The following is a 20,659-nucleotide window of genomic DNA, read 5'->3' as shown; positions in this document are numbered from 1 at the left end:
TGGGGTGCCACCTCGGTTTGGCAGGGCGCAGCCCGCTCGGTGGGGCCGCCCGTTACGGCTCGGCCCCGCTGGGGGCGTGGCTCGGGCCGAGCGGCGTGGGCGGGGCGGGCGCTCGGTGTCCCGGCAGGCGTGGCGGCCCGGCAGCCATGGCGGTGAGTGGGTGCGGGCGGGCTGCGGCGTGGCGGCTCCCGGCAGCTGTGCGCTGCGAGAGCGCCGGCTCCGGCCCGTGGGGCCCTGCTCTGGGGCCTCTGTAGGGTGTCTGCTGGGTCCTCTTCTCGGGGTTGAGCTCCCTGCGCTTCCCTCGGCGCCAGCGTGCCGGTCCCGCTTCTCGGCGCTGGGGTGTACGGATAGTGCCCAGGGCCGCGCAGGGTGGCGGGGACGCCGGGCGGGGTGTAGCCGCCCCGCGGTGTTTCGGAGCCCGTCCACCGGTGCTGGGCGGTGTGTTTCGGGAGGCTCCCGGGACCGGCGCGGTTGTGAGAGCCCGAGCGGCTCCGCAGCGGGGTTGGTGGCGGTGTAGGGGGTGTGCGGACTGGCAGCTGGCAGAGCCGCGCAGAGAGGAGTGATTGTAGGGGATGTGCGGACTGGCCGCTGGCAGAGCCGCGCAGAGAGGAGTGATTGTAGGAGGTGTGCGGACTGGCCGCTGGCAGAGCCGCGCAGAGAGGAGTGATTGTAGGGAGTGTGCGGACTGGCCGCTGGCAGAGCCGCGCAGAGAGGAGTGATTGTAGGGGATGTGCGGACTGGCAGCTGGCAGAGCCGCGCAGAGAGGAGTGATTGTAGGAGGTGTGCGGACTGGCCGCTGGCAGAGCCGCGCAGAGAGGAGTGATTGTAGGGGATGTGCGGACTGGCAGCTGGCAGAGCCGCGCAGAGAGGAGTGATTGTAGGGGGTGTGCGGACTGGCCGCTGGCAGAGCCGCGCAGAGAGGAGTGATTGTAGGGGGTGTGCGGACTGGCCGCTGGCAGAGCCGCGCAGAGAGGAGTGATTCAGTGGCGTGGGAAATGAGGGGCCAGCGCTGAAACTTCCTGGTGTGAGTTAGAACCTGCCATTTAGCTTTTGTCGTTTCTTTGCCTTTCCTTTGTGTGGCGCTTTTCTTACGATCAGGTTTCTTTTTGCTCCCGTGAGTAAAGGCAGGCACAATGCACTTCGTAATGCTTTCACCTTGCGGGACTTCATCTTGGACCATGTGTGTCAGGTTTATGGTTGTGCTATCTGCACCTGCTGTGTGTCCTTTAATGATTAGAACCATAGAACCACCCTCTGGTCCAACTCCCTGCAGACAGCAGGGACACCTGCAACTAGAGTAGGGTGTCAGGGCACCAAACAACCTGACCCAGAGTGGTTCCAGGGATGAGGCAAGCTAAAAGAAGAAGGAGAACGACTACTGAACGCTTAATGGCGGTGTTTAAACACTGATGGAACTGAAAAGAATTTAAACTGCTTCACCCCAAAAGCTCCTTCTGAGAACTACCATTAGAATAGTCTTGAATGCCAGGGCCTTCTGGCATAGGGAGTTCTATTCCTAGCTAATATCAGCAAGATGAAGACACATTGCATGGGTCTGGAATAAAATCAGAATTCCAGTGGTATGTTTTTTTTAACTGAGTTCAGAAACCTCGAATTAGTCCCTGGGAGGATGATCAGTTTCTTTGTGTGTTATACTGGCTTCTGCAGAGCCCTTCCCCTTGAGGAAAGGTTATTAACCCCTTCCTTAGAGATTTTAGATCTTGCATCACCGGCTGGATCCCAAGGATTTCACATCAGTGATGCTTGGCTGTGAGATGGTGCTGCAGTGTTACAGAGCGTAGAGGAGTGCTCGCCTCTAGTGACAGAGGTTCAGGAACAGTCTGTAACACATCCTGTGTTTGTTACCCCCTTCAGCCAAACTTTCCCTTTGTGTTTAACAGGAACGTAAAGGAACAGCAAAAGTCGATTTCTTGAAGAAAATAGAGAGAGAGATCCAGCAGCAGTGGGACAATGAGAGAGTCTTTGAGGTCAACGCTGCGGATAGGCAGAACCAAAATAGGTAGCTGCTGTTGTTTTCTCACAGGTTTTATCTTTGACTACTTGAATTGTTCAGGAGAATGTAACATACTCAAACAGCCTGCAGTGAGACAGCCCTGTGAACTGAGGAGCTATTTACACTGAAAAACTAGAACTCAGACAGTAGAAGATCAAATAAATAACTTCAAGCCTTTGCAGTAATTAATTTTCAGAGACAGGATTAGAGTTTTTTTACCTTTGGGAAGTTGTTGTATCTGGTTTAGGGGTTCTTTGTGATCTCAGGCCTATGTGTGGGGGGGTTTCTTTTGTATATTTTTCTAAGCTGCTAAAACCTGTTACTATATCAGCTCCTTAAAATTAGAGACACCTGTTTCTGGCAGGGAAGAATACTGCTTTAATGTCACTGTGGGCTGATGATAGCTGAACCTGTTAACCTGCACTTGTGCACCTTCTGGTGGCCGCTTTTAAAGTTGATTACCTGCTTTAATTCTTTGACCTTCTCCTCAGCACAGGGAAGTACTTTGTCACCTTTCCTTACCCCTACATGAACGGCCGCCTTCACCTGGGACACACATTTTCCTTGTCAAAATGCGAGGTAAAGTTTTTCCTGTCCTATTTCTTTAAATGTCTACTCTAGAGCCAATGCAGATTGAGCAGCTAACACAACACCTTGTTAATGACCTTGTAGGTCTCTTTTATCCTCTCTTTTCAGTGACAATATTTGTGGTTGATGAGAAATACCACTGGTTGCTTTTCCTAGGGGTCTGGGCACAGCTGTTTCCACTATTCAATCTTTTAGGTTTTTCAGCATTCTTAGGAGGTGCTGTGAAATAGCACAGACTTCACAGGAGATCTTAATGTTTGTTTTGGAGATGGATGCTGTGCTCTGCTGTGCTCTAGTGGACAGGGTCCCACAGAACTAATCCCTCCTGTGGCCCCATTCTTCCTCGGCCCAAAACAGCCCCCTGTAAAGGAGGAGAACTTTGCTTCCACAGCCAGGTAGTGACAGAACTGATTAGAGAATGTAGTTTCACCACTTTTTCTGCTCATTACCTTTGTGGATGCTGGTAGCTCTCTCAGTAGTTTCAGGTTAAAGAAGGACCAGTGCTTGCTTTATGAGGAGGGAACTAACTGAGCCTTCTACCATTTTGGTTTCATCTCTTCCATTTTGCCCCTTACACAGTTTGCAGTTGGATACCAGAGGCTAAAGGGGAAGAGCTGCTTGTTTCCATTTGGGCTGCACTGCACTGGGATGCCTATAAAGGTAAGAGGTTGGGAGGTGTTGAGGGCTTTTTGTAGTGATTTTTATGCCCGATACTCTTGGGACCATTGCTTGTTGTCCATTCCAAACACCACCTTAATTTACCAGAATTTCATCAAGCTGGTGTGAATTAGAACCTGAATTTGTGGTAAAGATGCATGGTGCTTGAACTATCCATTATCACTTTCCAGGAAACAAAAAGCTTTAAACCCAAATCTTCTTGCTGTATTTTTTTTGCAAAGAAATCCTCTCTGTGACCTTATTCCTGCCATGGAAGGGCTCTTGAGGGTGCAAGATCTCCTAGGGCCTAATGCAGTGTCCAGGGAAGTTTGTGAAGTGTGGTGAAATGCAAAGTGCTGTCAGTAACAAGCACTCCTGAGTCACGACAGAAATGGCTGCCACAGAGAAGTGCTCGCTGACTGCCAATGCTCTCTTTAGGCTTGTGCAGATAAGCTGAAGAGAGAAATGGAGTTATATGGCTGCCCACCTGAATTTCCTGATGAAGAGGAAGAGGAGGAAGAAAATTCTAAAAAAGAAGAAGAAATTGTCATCAAAGACAAAGCAAAAGGCAAAAAGGTAAACTTCAAACAAAAGCTTCCTGAGTTGCTAGCTGTGCTTCCAAAGCTTCGAGGTATGCTTTAGGGATGGTTCTTCCTTTGCACTTGGAGAACCTTGGGATACACATTTTGCTTGTTTTTTCACAATGTAGACTTGAAAAAGACAACAGCTGCACGATTCTTAATGTGTGGCATCTAAGTGGTGAGCTGGTGCACTGGTTAAGAGTTTCCTGAAGAAAAAGAGACCACCCAAAGTAATGCTCACTCTTTTTTTCTTTTTTTCTTCTTGTTTTTCTTTCTCTCTCTTTTTTTTTTTTTTGCACAAAGCATTCACAAACACAGTGTAGGAAGTAGTCCTGCTTTCTTAGAGGTAGGGAATGATGTTTACATATGTCTGTATGTACATACACGCCTCTGTTCTGATTATTCTCTTGTGAAATCAGTGTCTAGCCTCTCCTGGCTGGATATGCTAAGAAGTGAAATCATCCAAACTGTTTTGGCTTATCAGATGGATTTTGAGAATATCACAAAGCAAACAAAATAATCAAGTCCAGTCAAAATTCAGTGGTGTTTTTATGTACATTGTGCATGTGTGCTCATGACATTGTCATGCTGGAAGCACTGGGTTGGGGTTCTGTTTGCTCTGCGTCGGCAAAAAGCGTGATCTCGCTGCTCTTGCAGGTAGCAAGTTACTGTTTGCTACAGACATAAAATATTTGGAGGGTAATTACTGCAAAAAAGTAATAAGGAAATGGTGTAGATCAGAAATTCCAATCTTTAGTCTTCACAGCTAGAGAAAGGCCACTAGAATATTTGCATTCACTTGTTGATCTGAGAATGGAAACCATGCAGAGAAATGCCTGTGAAGCTATCACAAGAGTGTGCGTGTTTTCCTGATCACAGTTGTCCTTCCAGAGTAAGGCTGCTGCCAAGACTGGCTCTTCCAAATACCAGTGGGGAATCATGAAGTCTTTGGGCCTCTCTGATGCAGAAGTAGTCAGTTTTTCTGAAGCTGAGCACTGGCTAGATTATTTCCCTCCCCTTGCTGTCCAGGATCTGAAGAGCATGGGATTGAAGGTGAGTCTGAATTCTGAAACTCGGTTATGTGTGCAGCCGTGCTTGTGGTGGTGTCTTTCTGAATGTGCTGCTGCTTTGAGAAGGCTATCTACAGAACACCAGAAATATTTCTGGTTTATGGAAATAGTAATTTAACCTTTTAATAGCCTTGGGTGATCATTAAGTGCTTCCTTACACAGTGCTTATACCATGTGCAGTGATCCTAACTGGAAACAAGAATTGAACGAAGCAATTGTGGCCTCTTGTTTCTGTATTAGATCCCTGTTCTGTAGGCAGCATTGGCAATAGTTTTAGGGAGACTGATGATGTGCTGTTAAGTAAAGGTACTTGTCCTACTGACAAGTGATTTTTAAAACTAAAGAGAAGGAGAGGTTATGAAACAGGTAAGTGTCAAAATGTAGCTTGAGTGGCTGTTTAAAACTGCCACAAAACGTCTAAAATCCTCAGCAGGCAAGGCCTTGAGCTTTTAGCATCTCAGCTCTGGAAGACCTAGAGGCACAAAGATTGTGTGGGTATGTTTTTAGGCATGCTCCCTTGGTGTGATATGGTAGAATCAGAGACTGATTTGGATTGGAAGGGACCTTAAAGATTCAGTTCCAAGCCCTTGCCATGAGCTGGGACACCTTCCACTAGGCCAGGTTGCCCAAGATCCCATCCAGCCTGGATGGGAACGCTTCCAGGTTTGGAGCCTCTACAACTTCTCTGGGTAACCTATTCCAGTGCCTCACCACCCTCTTGGGGAAGAATTTCTTCCTGATGTCTCATCTCAATCCATCTTCTTACAGTGTGAAGCAATCATGCCTTGCCCTGTCACTCTGTGCCTTTGTAAAGAGCCCTTTTCCAGCTCTCCTATGGCCCCTTCAAATCCAATGGTGTACTTGCGTTATCTTCTTTTGATTTTTAAGATAGAGGCTTCCTGCTGTGAGGTTCCTTGCATTTCTGCTGGTATTCACTTATTGGAGACTCTCCCATTTCCAGGTGGACTGGAGGCGTTCCTTTGTCACTACAGATGTTAACCCTTACTATGATTCCTTTGTACGATGGCAGTTCCTTACCTTAAAGGAGAGAAATCGGATCAAGTTTGGGAAAAGGTAAAGCCTGCCTCAGCTCTGAGTCACTGTGAGTCTGGATAAGCAAAGAGAGAGCCCTAGAAGATGTTTCTAGAACATGCTTATAACTCTTGTTGAAGCAGAATCCTTTCACTGCAGATCTTCCACTAGACATGATAAACTTGTGTGGTGGTGTGCAAGCACAGAATGTGAGCTTGTGTTCCTGGTTTGGAGTTTCTATGGGTAATGACTGCATCTTTTTCTAGATACACCATTTACTCTCCAAAGGATGGCCAGCCTTGCATGGATCATGACAGGCAAACAGGAGAGGTAATATTTTAATGTGTTGCTTATCATCTTGAATGGGAAACTTGCATCTTGATGCAAAATGGGTTTTGCATGTCCAGAGTTACTGATCCAAAGCTCTCAGTGCTGGTGGAAATGGAGTGAGCTCCTCTGCTGGGAGGATTTCTGTGGTTTCAGTGGTTTCCATTGCAGCTGTTTGCTGTGGTTGCTTGGCAGTTTGTGCCAGCAGCAGCACTTATATCGTTCTCTGTCCATTCAAAGCAAGTCAGCTGTCATTAGCTGATGTATTGCAGAGGTAGAGGCCATGGTGAGTCCACTTCTTGACAGAGGTCTGAAGGATGACCCCTCTCTCTCTCTCTCTCTAGTCTGCATCATAGTGAGCTGCTTGTTTTGTTGATGAAGCATCATTTATCAGCCTTGCATGGTGCTTGGGTTGGGTTACTGCAGAACAGGAGCTGTTTTCTTTACTGCTCAGGTCAATGCCATGTGTTGATTGCTGCATGTCTGTGAATTGCAGGGTGTGGGGCCTCAGGAGTACACACTAATAAAAATGAAGATCTTGGATCCTTATCCTGCGAAATTAAGGTGGGTCTTGAATTTGTAGCGGCAGATAGGTTCTGTCTTGTGCCCACTGGGGTAGACAGTCTGGTTTACCTAATGCAGGATTGAATTTCACCCTGTCACTTCAAAGACTTCGTCTGTGTAGGACTCCCACCGGAGCTTTAAAAAAAGGGGAAGAAAGAGAACAACCCACAAAGAACTTGGCATGTTTTGATCCCTTAGGAAGTGCTACCTGGAAGTTAATACTAGCTTAAGAGCATGCTTTGCATTACCCTGAATGACTTTGCCCCAGTTGTTTCTAAAGTACCTCTTTTTCACCCCCACCAGTGGCCTAAGAGGAAAAAGTATCTTCTTGGTGGCTGCCACACTCAGACCAGAGACGATGTTTGGACAGACCAACTGCTGGGTGCGCCCAGACATGAAGTACATTGGCTTTGAGACTGTCAGTGGGGACATCTTCATCTGCACTCAGAGAGCTGCCAGGAACATGTCCTATCAGGGTTTCACCAAAGACAATGGAGTTGTGCCTGTTGTCAAGGAGCTGATGGGAGAGGTGAGCATCTGGCAGTGTATTCTCAGGCCTGGCTGTTCCTGTGAGGCTTAGTGTTGCAGAGGTGATGGTAGGATTCTGCTTATAAAGAAAATACAGGAACTACTACACAGACCTTGCTGTTTAATGGTAAAACAGCAAGGCAGCTTCCTTGGCAGCTGAGCTGCAGCTGCTGCTGGAAGTTCAGCCTGAGGCACTTACCTGTGGTCAAATGCACTGCTATTGCCTGTTACTTGATGAATGGCTTTAAGCAACGGTTTTCTGTGTGCTGGGGAGAATGACTGCTCTAGGAGGAATGGAAAGGGGCAAAAAAGAAGTGCTAGAAAAGGTTATTTGAAAGGGCTTTTTGTCAGTGCTGATGTTCTCAGCACATCTTTGAAGTGTTCTTAGCTTGGTTGAATGTTTTGATATTTATCATCCTTAACTTTTGTGCTTTGACTAAAAGTGGTTAGTGGCATTTGTTCCTCTTAACGGAGCACCTTCAGGCTGCTCCCACCACTCCATCTCCACTCACTACAGCTTGTCACCATCTTTCTTGAGCCTGCTTGGAAGGGTGAAGTAGGAAATACAGTTTTTGTTTCTTTGTTAGGGGTCGCAATGTGAATCCAAACAAATTAAAGAGGTAGAAGATGACTGCAGCTACCTCCTGTCAATGCATAAATGGTCTTGATGAGCTTTTCCTGCCTCCCTTCAATCTAGCTTTTGGCACCAGCTTCCTCATTCACTCTTCAGATAGTTGGAAGCAAACTCTTTTTCTGCTTACTATCTTTTTCCAGCTCTACACTTCAATGGTTTTGCTTTTGTCTTCTATTTTTTTGTTCTTTTAATGTTCTGCCAATAAATAGTCAGTGTACTGCCTCAAGTGGTGCACCCTTGATTTTCATACTTACTTCCTCCTCCTCTAACATTGATTCTTTTTTCCCCAGTGGGGTATTTTTTTTTTGTTACAAGTGTTTGGAATGCCAGCAAATGTAAAGAGAGTATTCTCAGCTGGGCTGACCAAGAGTTATTTATGTTAGTGATTGTAATGATGTTTCTTTGCCTTGTGCAGGAGATCCTTGGCGCTGCACTTTCAGCACCTCTCACAGTCTACAAAGTGATCTATGCCCTCCCCATGCTCACCATCAAGGAGGACAAAGGTAACTTGACAGCAGCCCGGTTAATGCACACTGTGCATTCAGTTTCTGTTGGCTAATTGTTTTAACTTGTTGTGTCTTATCCTTTGAGGAACTGGAGTGGTGACAAGTGTTCCCTCGGATTCTCCAGATGACATTGCAGCTCTTAGAGATCTGAAAAAGAAGCAGGTCAGTGTTAGCAGAATTGCTTCTGGTTCTGTTTGCTTCCCATAGTGTGGAGGGTTAAAGTGGGGGTGTCCAGAGGGAAAAATGAAACTTTCTTTCATTGGAATTTTGCCATCTCCTAACTTGAAATCAATAAAGTTAAAACCATCTGGACTGGGACAGATGGATATTTGCTCTCAAACTGCAAGAGTACTTTTGGGCAAGAATCATGTGACTTCTGCATATTAAAGTAGGGAAGAGAACTAGTGAAATATAAATAAATTCTTGTTGTGGAAGTGAGTTCCAGTGTTGAGACTGAGACCTTTCTGTGAAAATCAGGTGAGGAAGTAGCTGTCAAGAGTACCTTAGCATCTAAACAGCTATTCCTGGCTGTGCATGTTTGTCCCACTCATTTCAGGGCAGAGCTGTACTGGTTTTCCCCTCCTAAAAATCATAAATCATGGAATGGTTTCCTTTGGAAGGGATGCTTGAAGCTCATCTGGTCCAACTCCTCTGCAGTGAGCAGGGATATCTGCAACTAAAGCAGGTTGCTCAGAGCCTAACCTGACCTGGAATGGTTCTATGTAAACAAGGAATCCCTTGGAGATGGGCAGGGATTTAAACTCAGGTGTGAGGAATGATGGGAAGCTGAGGAAGTGGCTTTGCTTTCTAGTAGATTATTATGTACATAAAAGACCCTGTGAATAGGTAAAGCCCTTTAAATCTACAAGATTTTCCTACTATCCATATTACATTTTGTTTCCTTAACTTTCAAAGGCTTTGAGGATGAAGTATGGCATCAAGGATGAAATGGTCCTGCCATTTGAACCGGTGAGTACAACCAGTGTGCACCCCTCTGTGTGACACAGGCTTTGTGTTCACTGGTGGGAAACTCACAGGAACTGTCAGGATGTCCACTTAAAGTACTCCTCAGATGGAAGAGCTGAAAAGTACAGAGTGAAGTTTTCATGTTTTGCTGTAGTCATAATACCCAAGAGTTGTTAGACTGTGCTGTTCTTCAGAGATAAAGGGATGTTTTGATTTCTGTGGGAGTTGCTGGCTTGGTCCTGGGTAATGTTAGACAGTTGCAGAGGACAGTAGGAGTTTGACATAGCCCTGGCACCTGCTTCTGCTGCTGTTACTGTTACTAGTTACCTGGACAAAAGAAACAGCCACCTCTTCCTCTTCATAATCTCTGCTTCAGGCTCCCATGCCAACCTGGGGACTGCAAACCAAGCTAAATATACCTGTGTCTGCTGCCTGAAGTGCAGCACTTCAGTGAAGCTTGTGAAATTCAGGAAGGAAATCTTCATGTAGGTTTGATGTTAATTCAGACTGAGTATCTGACACTGTTTTGTTTATTCTTAGGTGCCCATCATTGAAATCCCAGGCTACGGTAACCTCTGTGCACCATTTATCTGTGATGAACTCAAAATCCAGAGCCAGAATGACAGAGAGAAGCTTGCTGAGGCCAAGGAGAGAGTGTACCTGAAAGGATTTTATGAGGGAGTAAGTAATAAAAAAATTGGATAAATGTTTTATGAATGAGTTTTATCATTAGGAAAAAAAAAAAGTGCTAAGGTAAAGCATTAAGAAACAGAGCAAAAACCAGACTGCAATAAAGAGAGACATTTTTGCTTTGTTTTTCCAGCCTGCTTTTCCTTTGGACCACAGGGCCTGTGGTTGCAGGAGTTAGGTACAATTGAAGAAAGAGAATAGAGGACTCTAGGACTGCAAACTGGGATTTAGAATTCTATTTCCTAGCAAATGATCACCCTCTGGGATGCTGATGAGTTTTGTTACAAACACTGATTTGGAAGCTGCTGTGAAAAGAGCAGTGTGTTGGGGTGGGACTTCTTGGTGCTGTGTGGTTTTGTTCTGTTTTTTAACTCCTGTCTTGTGTAGAGATTTCCTTGCTGTGTTTCTGAGCTGTTTTCTTGTCGCTGGCAGCAGTTTTAGTTTCTGACTCTCTACGTTCAGTTAGCTGTGTGCATGCTGGTATGTATGCAGACTCATTGTGGGTAAAGGTGATGAGTTTCAATGAAAAAACCCACCCATTCTGTTCCTGTGTTCTGTATATCAGTGACTGCAGTAACTGCTACCTCTTTGTGCTAACCTAAAAAACTACTGCATCCATTTCTTGTTAGTTAAAATCAGCTCTGTGGCCCTTCTTTTACAGGTAATGTTGGTGGATGGATTCAAAGGACAAAAAGTTCAAGATGTCAAGAAGGTGATTCAGAAGATGATGGTGGATAAGGTAATGTGCACACAGCTGATCCTGAGCGATCCTTTGTGTCCTTCTAGCGGTGGCTGAGTCCCTGAGGAAACTTCTCAAGCTTGGTTCTGCACCTCCCAGTGGTGCTTTGAATCACTACAAGTAGAGTATGAAGTGCTGCTGAAAGGAGGACCTTGTGTTCTGGGATGAAGAGCTTGATTAGAGACCTCTAATTGCCTGCTCATCTTACCACCTTCTCCAGGAGTTACCTTGGTGATTTGGTTTCATTGTCAATACAATTGGGCAGGTAGCTGTTTTAATCAGCAGGAGCATAGTCAGTGGGTAGTATTTTGTACACTTCTCCTCCTTTGTGTCATACACAGAGACATTCTTCACAAAATCATTTGACCTGATGCCTAAAGAATGCCTAGCTGAGCCCTTATTGCACTGAGGTGAATACTGAGGCATGAGAGACACTGATGTGATGAAAGCCATGCAGCAAGTGCAGTAGAATGGAGAAGAGTGGAGAGGATGTTTTTTTCTAGTGAAATGTGAGGACTTGTAATACTTTAAGTATTTCAATCTTAGCTTTTCTTGCTATTTCATCCATTAGAATGAAGCCATGATTTATATGGAACCTGAGAAACAAGTGATGTCAAGGTCTGCTGATGAATGTGTGGTGGCCCTCTGTGACCAGTGGTAGGTGAAGTAAAGCTGTAGTTCTAAAGGTCCTGCCCAGTGATGTCCTACCTGTGGATTGCTTTATTCCAATAAACTTCTCCTGCCTCTAGGTATTTAGATTATGGTGAAGTGAACTGGAAGAAGGAGACATCAGAATGCTTGAAACATCTAGAGACGTAAGTTATGAAAGCAGTTGTGAAGAGGAGTCAGTGGTGGTGGTCTAGGAGGGCTGAAAGGAGGAATTGCTTATTTCTTACAGGTTTTGTGAGGAGACCAGGAGAAATTTTGAAGCTACATTAGGCTGGCTGCAAGAGCATGCATGCTCCAGGACATATGGCTTAGGTATGACTTTTTCTCATGATCAGTGCTTTGTGAAGGTGGGACTGTCACTATTTGGAAGGCTTTGGTGCTCTCTAGGACCCAAGATGGTTTGGATAAGAGCACAGCAGACTCATCCAACTTCTATCCTGACTCAGCATGCCAGAGAGCATGTTGGCATAAACATGTGGCTAGAAGAGAGTTTATTTTTGCATTGCTACAGTGATTCTGTGCATTATCTCCATAGCCTTTTGCCTGGGCCATTGATTTGGTAGGGACCTTAGGAGAAGGAACTCCACCACTTCCTGGATGTTGTTAAATTCTGACTAGCCTTCATCTTGTATAGGCTATGACATGGGACAGCTGTTCCACTGTCAAACTTTTTATAAGGGCTTGTAGTGATAGGATGAAAGAGAATGGATTGAAGCCAGAAGAGTGTAGATTTAGGTGAGATGCAGAAGAAATTCTTTCCGATGAGGGTGGTGAGACACTGGAACGGGCTGCCCAGGGAGGTTGTGGATGCCCCCTGCCTGGAGGTGTTCAAGGCCAGGCTGAATGAGGTCTTGAGCAACCTGATCCAGTGGGAGGTGTCCCTGTCCATCCAGTCCCAGTGGGTTGGGACTGGATGATCTTTAAAGTCTCTTCCAACCCAAACCATTCTATGAATGTACGAGCTTGGATTTGTTTGGCAATTGTCTTAAGAAGCTGACTACAGGAGCAGCAGGGCTTTGATAACATTTTCAAGCGCTGAAGCTGAGTTTTTAAAGAAGGGATGAAAGCAGAGCATGAGTACTTGCATATGTGTGTGTTCCTCTGAGAGCCATGAGCTGCTTGCGTGTGCCTGGCAGTCCTGCTGGCCATGTCTGACCTGTCTGCCGCCTCCTGCAGGTACCCGGCTGCCCTGGGATGAGCAGTGGCTGATCGAGTCTCTCTCTGATTCCACTATCTACATGGCCTATTATACTGTGGCCCATCTGCTCCAGGGAGGGAACCTGAGGGGTCAGGGAGAATCTCCTCTAGGCATTAGGTAAGGAGAGTGGCTTGTGAAGTTTTCTTGTTTTATTCCTTGTGCTTGTCTCCTAAATTGTTCTTAGCAGACTTGCAAGGAGGCTGATTATTTGTTTCTGGCTTTAAAAAGCATTCTTGTTAAAGTTTAGCCTGCTGCTGGCTAAGTTAGAGTAAATCTGCAGAAGGGAAGTAAGGAAAGAGAAAGTAGTAGGGTGGCCAGAGAGGGAGAGGTGCAGTGTGCCCAGGAGAGCTGTCTGCAGAGGAAATCTCCCTTTTCACTGCTTGTTTGCCTTGTCTTGAACAAGTGGATTAGAGTGACTGGTTTCAGGGACTGCTGAAGTGTCTCTGCTTATTGAGACCACTTTGCACCTATAGAAATGGTGTGTGTCAGTGTACAAAGTGAGCAGGATCAGCTCTTAGCTCTTGTCACAGTGTGAAAAGCTGGGAACTTTCTTAGTTTTGAGCCCTCTTTTATCCACAGCTCCTGTGTGGGAGCCTTCAAAGTAAGGCATTTGTACTAAAATATCTCCTGTGACTGCTCTGTGACCTCTTGGAGAGTTGTGAACTTCCAGTGCTAGAGATCAGACAGCTGAGACTGTATGGCTGATCTGGAACTGAATGAAAACCACTTCCAGCCTTGCCTTCAGTCTTACGCTGTAATTTTGCATGGCTGAACTATTTTCTGGAGTAGTTCACACACTGGGACTTGCCTTATTCAGTGCTCTAATCTGAAAAAAACAGTTTCAAAGTAAAGATTCTCCAAACATGAATAATGCTGAGAGATGTGGCCAGGCTTCCAGTTTGGTTCCAAACTCTGTAATTAGAGAGAGGCTCCACAGGAGTCATGTCTGCAAACAAACTTTGAAGTGAACACGCTGAGCATGGTAGATTTGGTGTCATTAAGTACATACAATTACAATGTACTCCTAGGTGAGTAGATAACTTATTTCCTGCAGAGTTACAGACACTTTACTTCCCAGTAGGTCTTAGTTAAAAGTAATAGGGAATTTATGGTGCATCCTTGTCAGCCTCCATTCCGTTATGGTGATCTTTGGTACCAAACCTAGAAATTAAGTCACAGCACCCCAGGAGCCATTTAAAGGCAGAACAGTAGCTAGCAGGTCTGAGACAGAACTGCTGCATGTAGGACCTTATTGCAGCCTTGTGGGGTTGAGTGTCATTTGAACTGGTCTTGAAGGTACTTTTGATCCAGAGTGCTTTTCCTCCCTGAACAATACAGGCCAAAGCACCTCAGGAGATGTTAACAAATAACAAAGTTTGATTTGAAATAATTCAATCTGAGATGTATGCAGGTGGTATCTGGTGGGCTCCAGTGACATTCTGAGGAGCTGAGAATAAAACTCTCTGTAGGAACACAAAGAATGTTAGTGAAGAGCAGTGGTTGCAGAGCTATGGGTCTCAGCTGCATCTCATCAGTGTTTGCATTCCAAATCGTAGGTCTTAACCTTTAGGAGATGGTAAAACATTTCTCATAGTAAATGTAACTGTTGAAGAGGTTAATTTCATTTTCAGTGGGAATAATCCATGTATTCCTCCATGTAGGAGGTGACCTGGAATTGCACAGCCTGCTCTGGATGCTTTTGGAATCCAGGAGGAATGTCTGTGACCCAGTACCAGGGAGGGCAGGGAAATGGAGCTACTAAGAAAAGGTGTTCAGTGTAAGGTCATGAGCGATGCTGAGGGCATGGGGGTGGCATCTGGAGAGAAATGATCAGGCTGCCAGAACAGTCAAGAGTGTGCTTTAGCTGTTAGTTTATGGGAGCCTTCATGCTGCTTTGAGAAATACCAAAAGGCAGACTGGGCAAGTCATGACTTGAGCAGTTCCCAGTTCTGGTTTTGTTTCTGGTATTGGACTCATTCTTCTGCTCTTAGATGATCAATCTGTGTGCTCTCTGCTCTGCTTATCAATGGAGCATGTTGTGAGTTAGGCAACAGTTCCAAGCTGCCTTACACAAACTGCTGTGGGCTGTAAGAGGAGCTTTTACTGGCATCTCAATGTGGGACTCATTCTACACAGGGCACAGCAAATGAACAAAGAAGTTTGGGATTACATCTTCTTCAAGACAGCTCCCTTCCCAAAAACAGAGATTCCGAAGGAAAAGTTGGACAAGCTGAAGGAGGAGTTTGAGTTCTGGTATCCTGTGGATCTCAGGGTTTCTGGCAAAGATCTTGTTCCAAATCATCTGTCCTATTACCTCTACAACCATGTGGCTATGTGGCCAGGTCAAAGGTGAGTTTAGAGGTGAAACCAAACAGCTGTGCAAGCAGGTAAAGCTGTGGGATTTGGAGTGCTGGTCCATTCATTAATGGCTTTTTGGGATGGTACATCTTTGGTTCAGCTGTCTGAATGAGAAGTTACTGAAATTGAAGGCTTTTTACCATTATTTCCTGTGTGGGTTGTTTTTTCCTGGAGTCTCTGGAAGATTCTTACTTACAACTTTTAAAGCATTATTTAAAGCAAAAATGCAATCTAACTGCACAGATTTTCTCCCAGCTCTATTGAGTGCTGTGGGGAAATGCCAATCCCTGGCCTTTCAACTGGCTGAATAGAGGGAGGTAAATGCAGTGTAATTGCAGGTGCAGTGCTCCCTGCTTTGCATGGCAGCAGTGATAATCCCCAGCCCTTACCTTGCCATCCTTTCATCTTCAAAGACACTCCTGATTTTTATTTAGGGCACCCTGTAGGTATTTTTTGAAGGTTCTACTTAAGGTGCTCATCTCAAACTGGACTATAAAATGTTTGTTCTTTATGTAAAAAAGAAAATGACTTCACTTTGCCAAATGCTTTTTATCTTCAGAGAGAAGTGGCCAGTAGCTGTGAGAGCAAATGGACATCTCCTCCTCAACTCTGAAAAGGTACAGTGAAGGTTCATGTGTGGCACAGCTTTTGGGCTAGTCAAAGTAGGCACTTGCCAGCCAGACTGGAAAAATCCTGCTCAAAATTTAAGAAGAAGGAATAATGAAAACTCTGGGGTTTTTTTCATTGTTTCTCTCCCAGTTTTTCATTCACCAGAGGTAAAACCCTTCCTTTCCTCCATTTCTTTCTGATGCTTTTCCTAAGTTAGCTCTTCACCACTTTACTGATTCACAGATTGCATTGCTTGGGAGGGACCCCTAAAGGTCATCTTGTCCAAATACTCTGCAGTCAGCAGGGACACCTCCAACTAGTTCAGGTTGTTCAGGGCCACGTCAAGTCTTACCTTGAATGTCTCCAAGGATGGGTCCTTAACCACATCCCTGAGCAACCTATTCCAGTGTCTCACCACCCTTATTGTGAAGAGCTTTCTCTTGGCACCCAACCTAAATCTCCCCTGCTTCACTTTCAAACCATTGTCCATTGTACTCTCACCACATGCCTTTCTAAACCGTCCCTCAGCCTTCCTCTAGGTCCCCTTTGGATACAGAAATGCAGCCCTAAGGTCTCCCTGGAGCCCTCTCTTGTCTAGTAGAGATTGCAGTCGTTTCTGTGAAGTTTTAGGCTAATAAGAATATAGAGTAATGGTTTCTTTATTTTTTTTTACTACATTTTAGCTTTGTTAAGGACTGGAGTAGCTGCAGAGAGGAAGTTTGTGCTGACAACTTGCTAATGTATGCAGCTTCTGAAACTGAAATTCATTCAAAGTTCCTGACCCTAGGAATTTGGCCTTGCAGACTAACATGAAACACAACTCCCCACCAGAGTTATCAACAAATCAGTGTAGGAGGAGCCAAAAACTGCCAGTTTTGAAGTAGTGTTTAATTGAGGTAGTTTTGGGGATTAAATATTAGCAGTGGTTGTCTTGTTTTTTAAAGCCTGACTAAGCCTGAGGTGGAACCCAAATGGTGCAGAGCAGCTGCCCCTTCCCTGCATCTGTGGTGGTGTGGACCTTTAGAAGTGACAACTTGGGCAGGCCTCAAGTTCTGTGTTCAGGAGCTGGATGAATACAAAGTTTAGTCTGCTTTGGCTGTCAGACCTCCTTGCTGATTTACCACGCTGCTTTTGCTCAAAGCCTTGCCTCCCCAACCACAGAATGGAGGTGGGAGAAAACACACTCTTTTATTTCTTCCAGATGTCTAAATCTACAGGCAACTTTCTGACTCTAACTCAAGCTGTGGACAAGTTTTCTGCAGATGGTGAGTGTGTCCTATCCTGCAGCTAGCTTACATTTCATGCCAGGATGACTAAAATCAGTGGTTTGCTCTCAAAGGAGCAGTGGGTTTGTTGGAGGGTCAAACTGCAACAGGTGTTCCACTTCCCTCCTGTTCTTGGTTGAAAATTTGGATGCATGTTAGCACAGGAGCTGCTTCTGGGGGCAGGATCCTGTTCTGTTCTTACTCGTAGATTCACAAAATGGTTTGGGTTGGAAGGGACCTTAAACATCATCTAGTTCCAGCCCCCTGCCATGGGCAGGGCCTCCTTCCACTGAACCAGGTTGCTCAAGACCTCATCCAACCTGGCCTTGAACACTTCCAGGGTCAGGACATGCACAATCTCCTTTAGGGAACCTGAAAATCTTCCCTTCTCCCTTCAGAGATCAAAACACCACATGTGCTGCTGCTGCCCATGCTGTGTGTACATCTCTGCCCACCTTTCTGCTTGCATGCTCTTGGCTTTTGGACATGTACTGCTCTGGTTCATGATGTCTGGTCTTTCCCTCAGGAGGGCAGTGTGGGTAGAGTGCAGCCTCGCAGACCTGTCTCTAGCTGCAGGAAGTTTGTCAGTGCAGTTTGCGTGCTATTGACTGGTAATGCACAGTCAGCTGTAGGTTTGAGTGCCGTGGCTCCTGCATCTCTCTGCCAGCTGGCCCCTTCCAGCCGTGGTAGCTGACCCTGTGTCTTTCAGGCATGCGCTTAGCCCTGGCTGATGCTGGAGACACTGTCGAAGATGCCAACTTTGTGGAAGCCATGGCAGATGCTGGAATCCTTCGTCTCTACACTTGGGTGGAGTGGGTAAAGGAGATGATTGCAAACAGGGACAACTTAAGAAGTGGTCCTGCCAACACCTTCAATGACAGGGTCTTTGCCAGGTACTGTACAAAGGCTGCTGATAAGCTTTGCTCCTTGCCAGAAAAAAATAACAACAGACCCCCTCTGTAATGATTTTTATCCTACAAATCAATGAATTCCATAAACCAAATCCTACTGCAGAGTAGCTTGTGGAGGTGTGCTTCACTGGTGCCACTGATAGAGTTGCTTTGCACACTGTTGCTCTTCCATGGGGTAGATGGAGAAGTAGTGATGTGTTCCCTTCCCTCTGCAGTGAAATGAATGCAGGCATAATGAAGACAGAGCAGAACTATGAGAAGATGATGTTTAAGGAAGCTCTGAAGACTGGCTTCTTTGAATTTCAGGTAGGAGGTCTCTATTTAGGTGTAAGAAACCAGCACATGGTATTTGTTACTTTGTGGATTTCTTTTGATCTTGGTTTCTCTGATCCTTAATTATACAGCTGAATTTGGGCCAGAGTTTGCAAAGAAACAGGAGTGCTTTCATGGAATAAATCTGAAATTACAAAGTTCTGCTTGTGTCATTCTGTGCAGAAAGACACTTGTGATGCTGCAAACAATCCTGATAACTATTATGAGCAAAAAGCTGCTTAACAAAAGCTGCTATTAAAGAGAGTATTTCCTTTCTTTAGCTGCTCTGTAATGAGGAGCTCTTCGTAAGAAAGCCAAACAAAACTGCTTGGAAGCAGAGTGCTTTTTGATATACTCCATGAGCCATGTCTCCAGAGTGTCTGCTGAACCATGCTGCTTCACTTAATGAATTGGAAACTCCTTTATGTGGCTTCTTTATGATATGCAGGAATATGATTAATTAGGCTGAGCTATGCATAATGATAGATCACATTCAGTGCCTTTTTCTTAAGACTTATTAGTATCTTTATACAAGCTGTGTGAGGTGATAGTACCTGATACACAGCTATGGGTAGTTGTCTTTCATGTCTGTGCCAATAAACACTTTTAAACGTACCCTATTAATGCGTGAATCAAATGGCCAGCCCACACTGGCTGCTTCAGGGGAATACAGGTCTGGTAATAATCCCTTACTGAGTTCTGAGGAACTGACATTCCCAAGGCATTTCAGAGCAAGGACTGTGTGTGCTTTCTGCCAAGGGCAGCTGAGGTGTTAATGGTGCTGTGCTGGTTGTGTTGCAGGCAGCCAAAGACAAATACCGTGAGCTGGCGATAGAGGGGATGCACAAGGACCTGGTGTTTCACTTCATCGAAGTGCAGACTCTGCTGCTGGCCCCCATCTGTCCCCACCTGTGTGAGCACATCTGGGCCCTGCTGGGAAAGGTACCAATGCTTCAGTTCTGGCCCTTGGTTTGGAGCTTTTGCTAGTTTTAAGACAGGCTCATATCAAGTTATGAATGGCTTTCATATGCAAGCAGAAGAAATATGGTTTAAAGTATGAGAAGCTGTAACAGCTTCTTGTCCCCAGGGCTGTGAGGGTGCAGAGCTAGCCTGTTGCTCTGATGGTATCTGCAGCTTTGATGCAAGCCACTTTGCTTGTCTGCTCACCAAGTAATCTAAAGTTAACCCAAATAATGCAATATTCCTACACTCATGCATGGAATGACTTGATTATTTTTTAAGTGCCTCGTGCTTGGAGCTGAAGTCCTGTGGCTGTCTGGCAGGTGTCATTGTGTACAGAGTTCTTGACTCATGGTCCTGTGGCAGGTGTCATTGTACAAAGAGTTCTTCACACACCTGCAAATCAGGATGTGTTGTCTGTGTCCTTATTGCTTTGCAGCCTGGTTAGAGGTGGGTGCTTCCTGGGGTTCAAACTGTCCAAACTCCGGTGTCCACTCAAGCTGTAATGGGTTGCAAACCCACCAGATTCTGCTGCATTTTTCAACTCTGTGCATATCACTTCTTCCTTTCTTCAAAGCCTGATTCCATCATGAGAGCCTCGTGGCCAGCAGCAGGTCCTGTGGATGAGGTTCTGATTCGCTCTTCTCAGTACCTGATGGAAGCAGCTCATGACCTGCGGCTCCGGCTCAAGAACTACATGGCACCAGTGAGAGGAAAGGTGAAGTGTTTTAGCTCACCTTGAAGTGTGTGTGCTTGAGAATTCTGTATTGCCTTAGGGCTCCTTCCTCATTTTATTTGTCTTTATTTCCTTAGAAAAATACTAAAGAACCTGTGCAGAAGCCTTCTCACTGCACCATCTACGTGGCAAAGAGCTACCCACCTTGGCAGCACACCACCTTATCTGTTCTGCGCAAGCACTATGAGGTGGGCATCCTTTCCTCTCTCTTTGGACTGCTCACCTGCTTTTTGGGGGGGTTCTTTTTTCTATTTACTATCTTCTTTTACCTGTAAAAAGCTTATAAGGTGCAGTTTGTGACCAGATGGTTTAAATATAAAGCAAGATGATTTTCTTTGTTTTTACAACTGTCCAGTGAATTTTGGTGCTCATTGCAAATGTCTCAAGGAATTACAGATACGCAGGAGGCTTTAAGTTGTAAGGGACCTTAAAGGTCATCTGGTGATCGATTTGACAGTATGACTTTGGTGATTACTGACAATGTGAGCAAAAAGGGACCCATTGCCTGTTTATCTTTTCATATGTAAGTGGTTAGCTCTTAGAATGCTCTTCTTCCCAAGTGTATTTCTGAGGAGACTGACAGATGAATGCTACCTTACTCTGAAGTGGGCTCGGAGTTCTGGTCCTTGAGCAGGTGCATATCATTCAGTGATGCTACAAGGAGTACACTGGGATGGAATCAATCAGTCATAAGTAGAGGAAAACAAGCTTTTCTGAGAGCAGAATTGGTGCTTCTACCATGGGG

General features: G+C 45.4%; 1 protein-coding gene across 1 annotated transcript in view; it reads left to right on the top strand.

Annotated features, from left to right (window-relative positions):
• Positions 1–65: 65 nt before the first annotated feature.
• Positions 66–20,659, top strand: part of LARS1 (leucyl-tRNA synthetase 1) — a 28,155-nt gene continuing 7,561 nt past the window's right edge. Inside the window, exons 1-27 of the mRNA XM_064161691.1 lie at positions 66–152; positions 1,902–2,020; positions 2,506–2,593; positions 3,182–3,262; positions 3,698–3,835; positions 4,732–4,893; positions 5,872–5,984; positions 6,209–6,272; positions 6,766–6,833; positions 7,137–7,362; positions 8,411–8,498; positions 8,587–8,663; positions 9,417–9,470; positions 10,008–10,148; positions 10,819–10,896; positions 11,468–11,553; positions 11,646–11,711; positions 11,795–11,877; positions 12,742–12,880; positions 14,900–15,112; positions 15,681–15,738; positions 16,932–16,995; positions 17,705–17,888; positions 18,122–18,212; positions 19,020–19,160; positions 19,756–19,896; positions 19,992–20,102. Of these exons, the coding sequence (XP_064017761.1) occupies positions 147–152; positions 1,902–2,020; positions 2,506–2,593; positions 3,182–3,262; positions 3,698–3,835; positions 4,732–4,893; positions 5,872–5,984; positions 6,209–6,272; positions 6,766–6,833; positions 7,137–7,362; positions 8,411–8,498; positions 8,587–8,663; positions 9,417–9,470; positions 10,008–10,148; positions 10,819–10,896; positions 11,468–11,553; positions 11,646–11,711; positions 11,795–11,877; positions 12,742–12,880; positions 14,900–15,112; positions 15,681–15,738; positions 16,932–16,995; positions 17,705–17,888; positions 18,122–18,212; positions 19,020–19,160; positions 19,756–19,896; positions 19,992–20,102 (2,880 nt within the window). The 5' untranslated portion in view covers positions 66–146. The remainder of the gene's footprint in view (positions 153–1,901; positions 2,021–2,505; positions 2,594–3,181; positions 3,263–3,697; positions 3,836–4,731; positions 4,894–5,871; positions 5,985–6,208; positions 6,273–6,765; positions 6,834–7,136; positions 7,363–8,410; positions 8,499–8,586; positions 8,664–9,416; positions 9,471–10,007; positions 10,149–10,818; positions 10,897–11,467; positions 11,554–11,645; positions 11,712–11,794; positions 11,878–12,741; positions 12,881–14,899; positions 15,113–15,680; positions 15,739–16,931; positions 16,996–17,704; positions 17,889–18,121; positions 18,213–19,019; positions 19,161–19,755; positions 19,897–19,991; positions 20,103–20,659) is intronic.

Source organism: Pogoniulus pusillus, chromosome 22 (assembly GCF_015220805.1).
Source record: "Pogoniulus pusillus isolate bPogPus1 chromosome 22, bPogPus1.pri, whole genome shotgun sequence".
NCBI classification, from domain to species: Eukaryota; Metazoa; Chordata; class Aves; order Piciformes; family Lybiidae; genus Pogoniulus; species Pogoniulus pusillus.
This window is presented reverse-complemented; position numbering and strand designations above follow the sequence as displayed.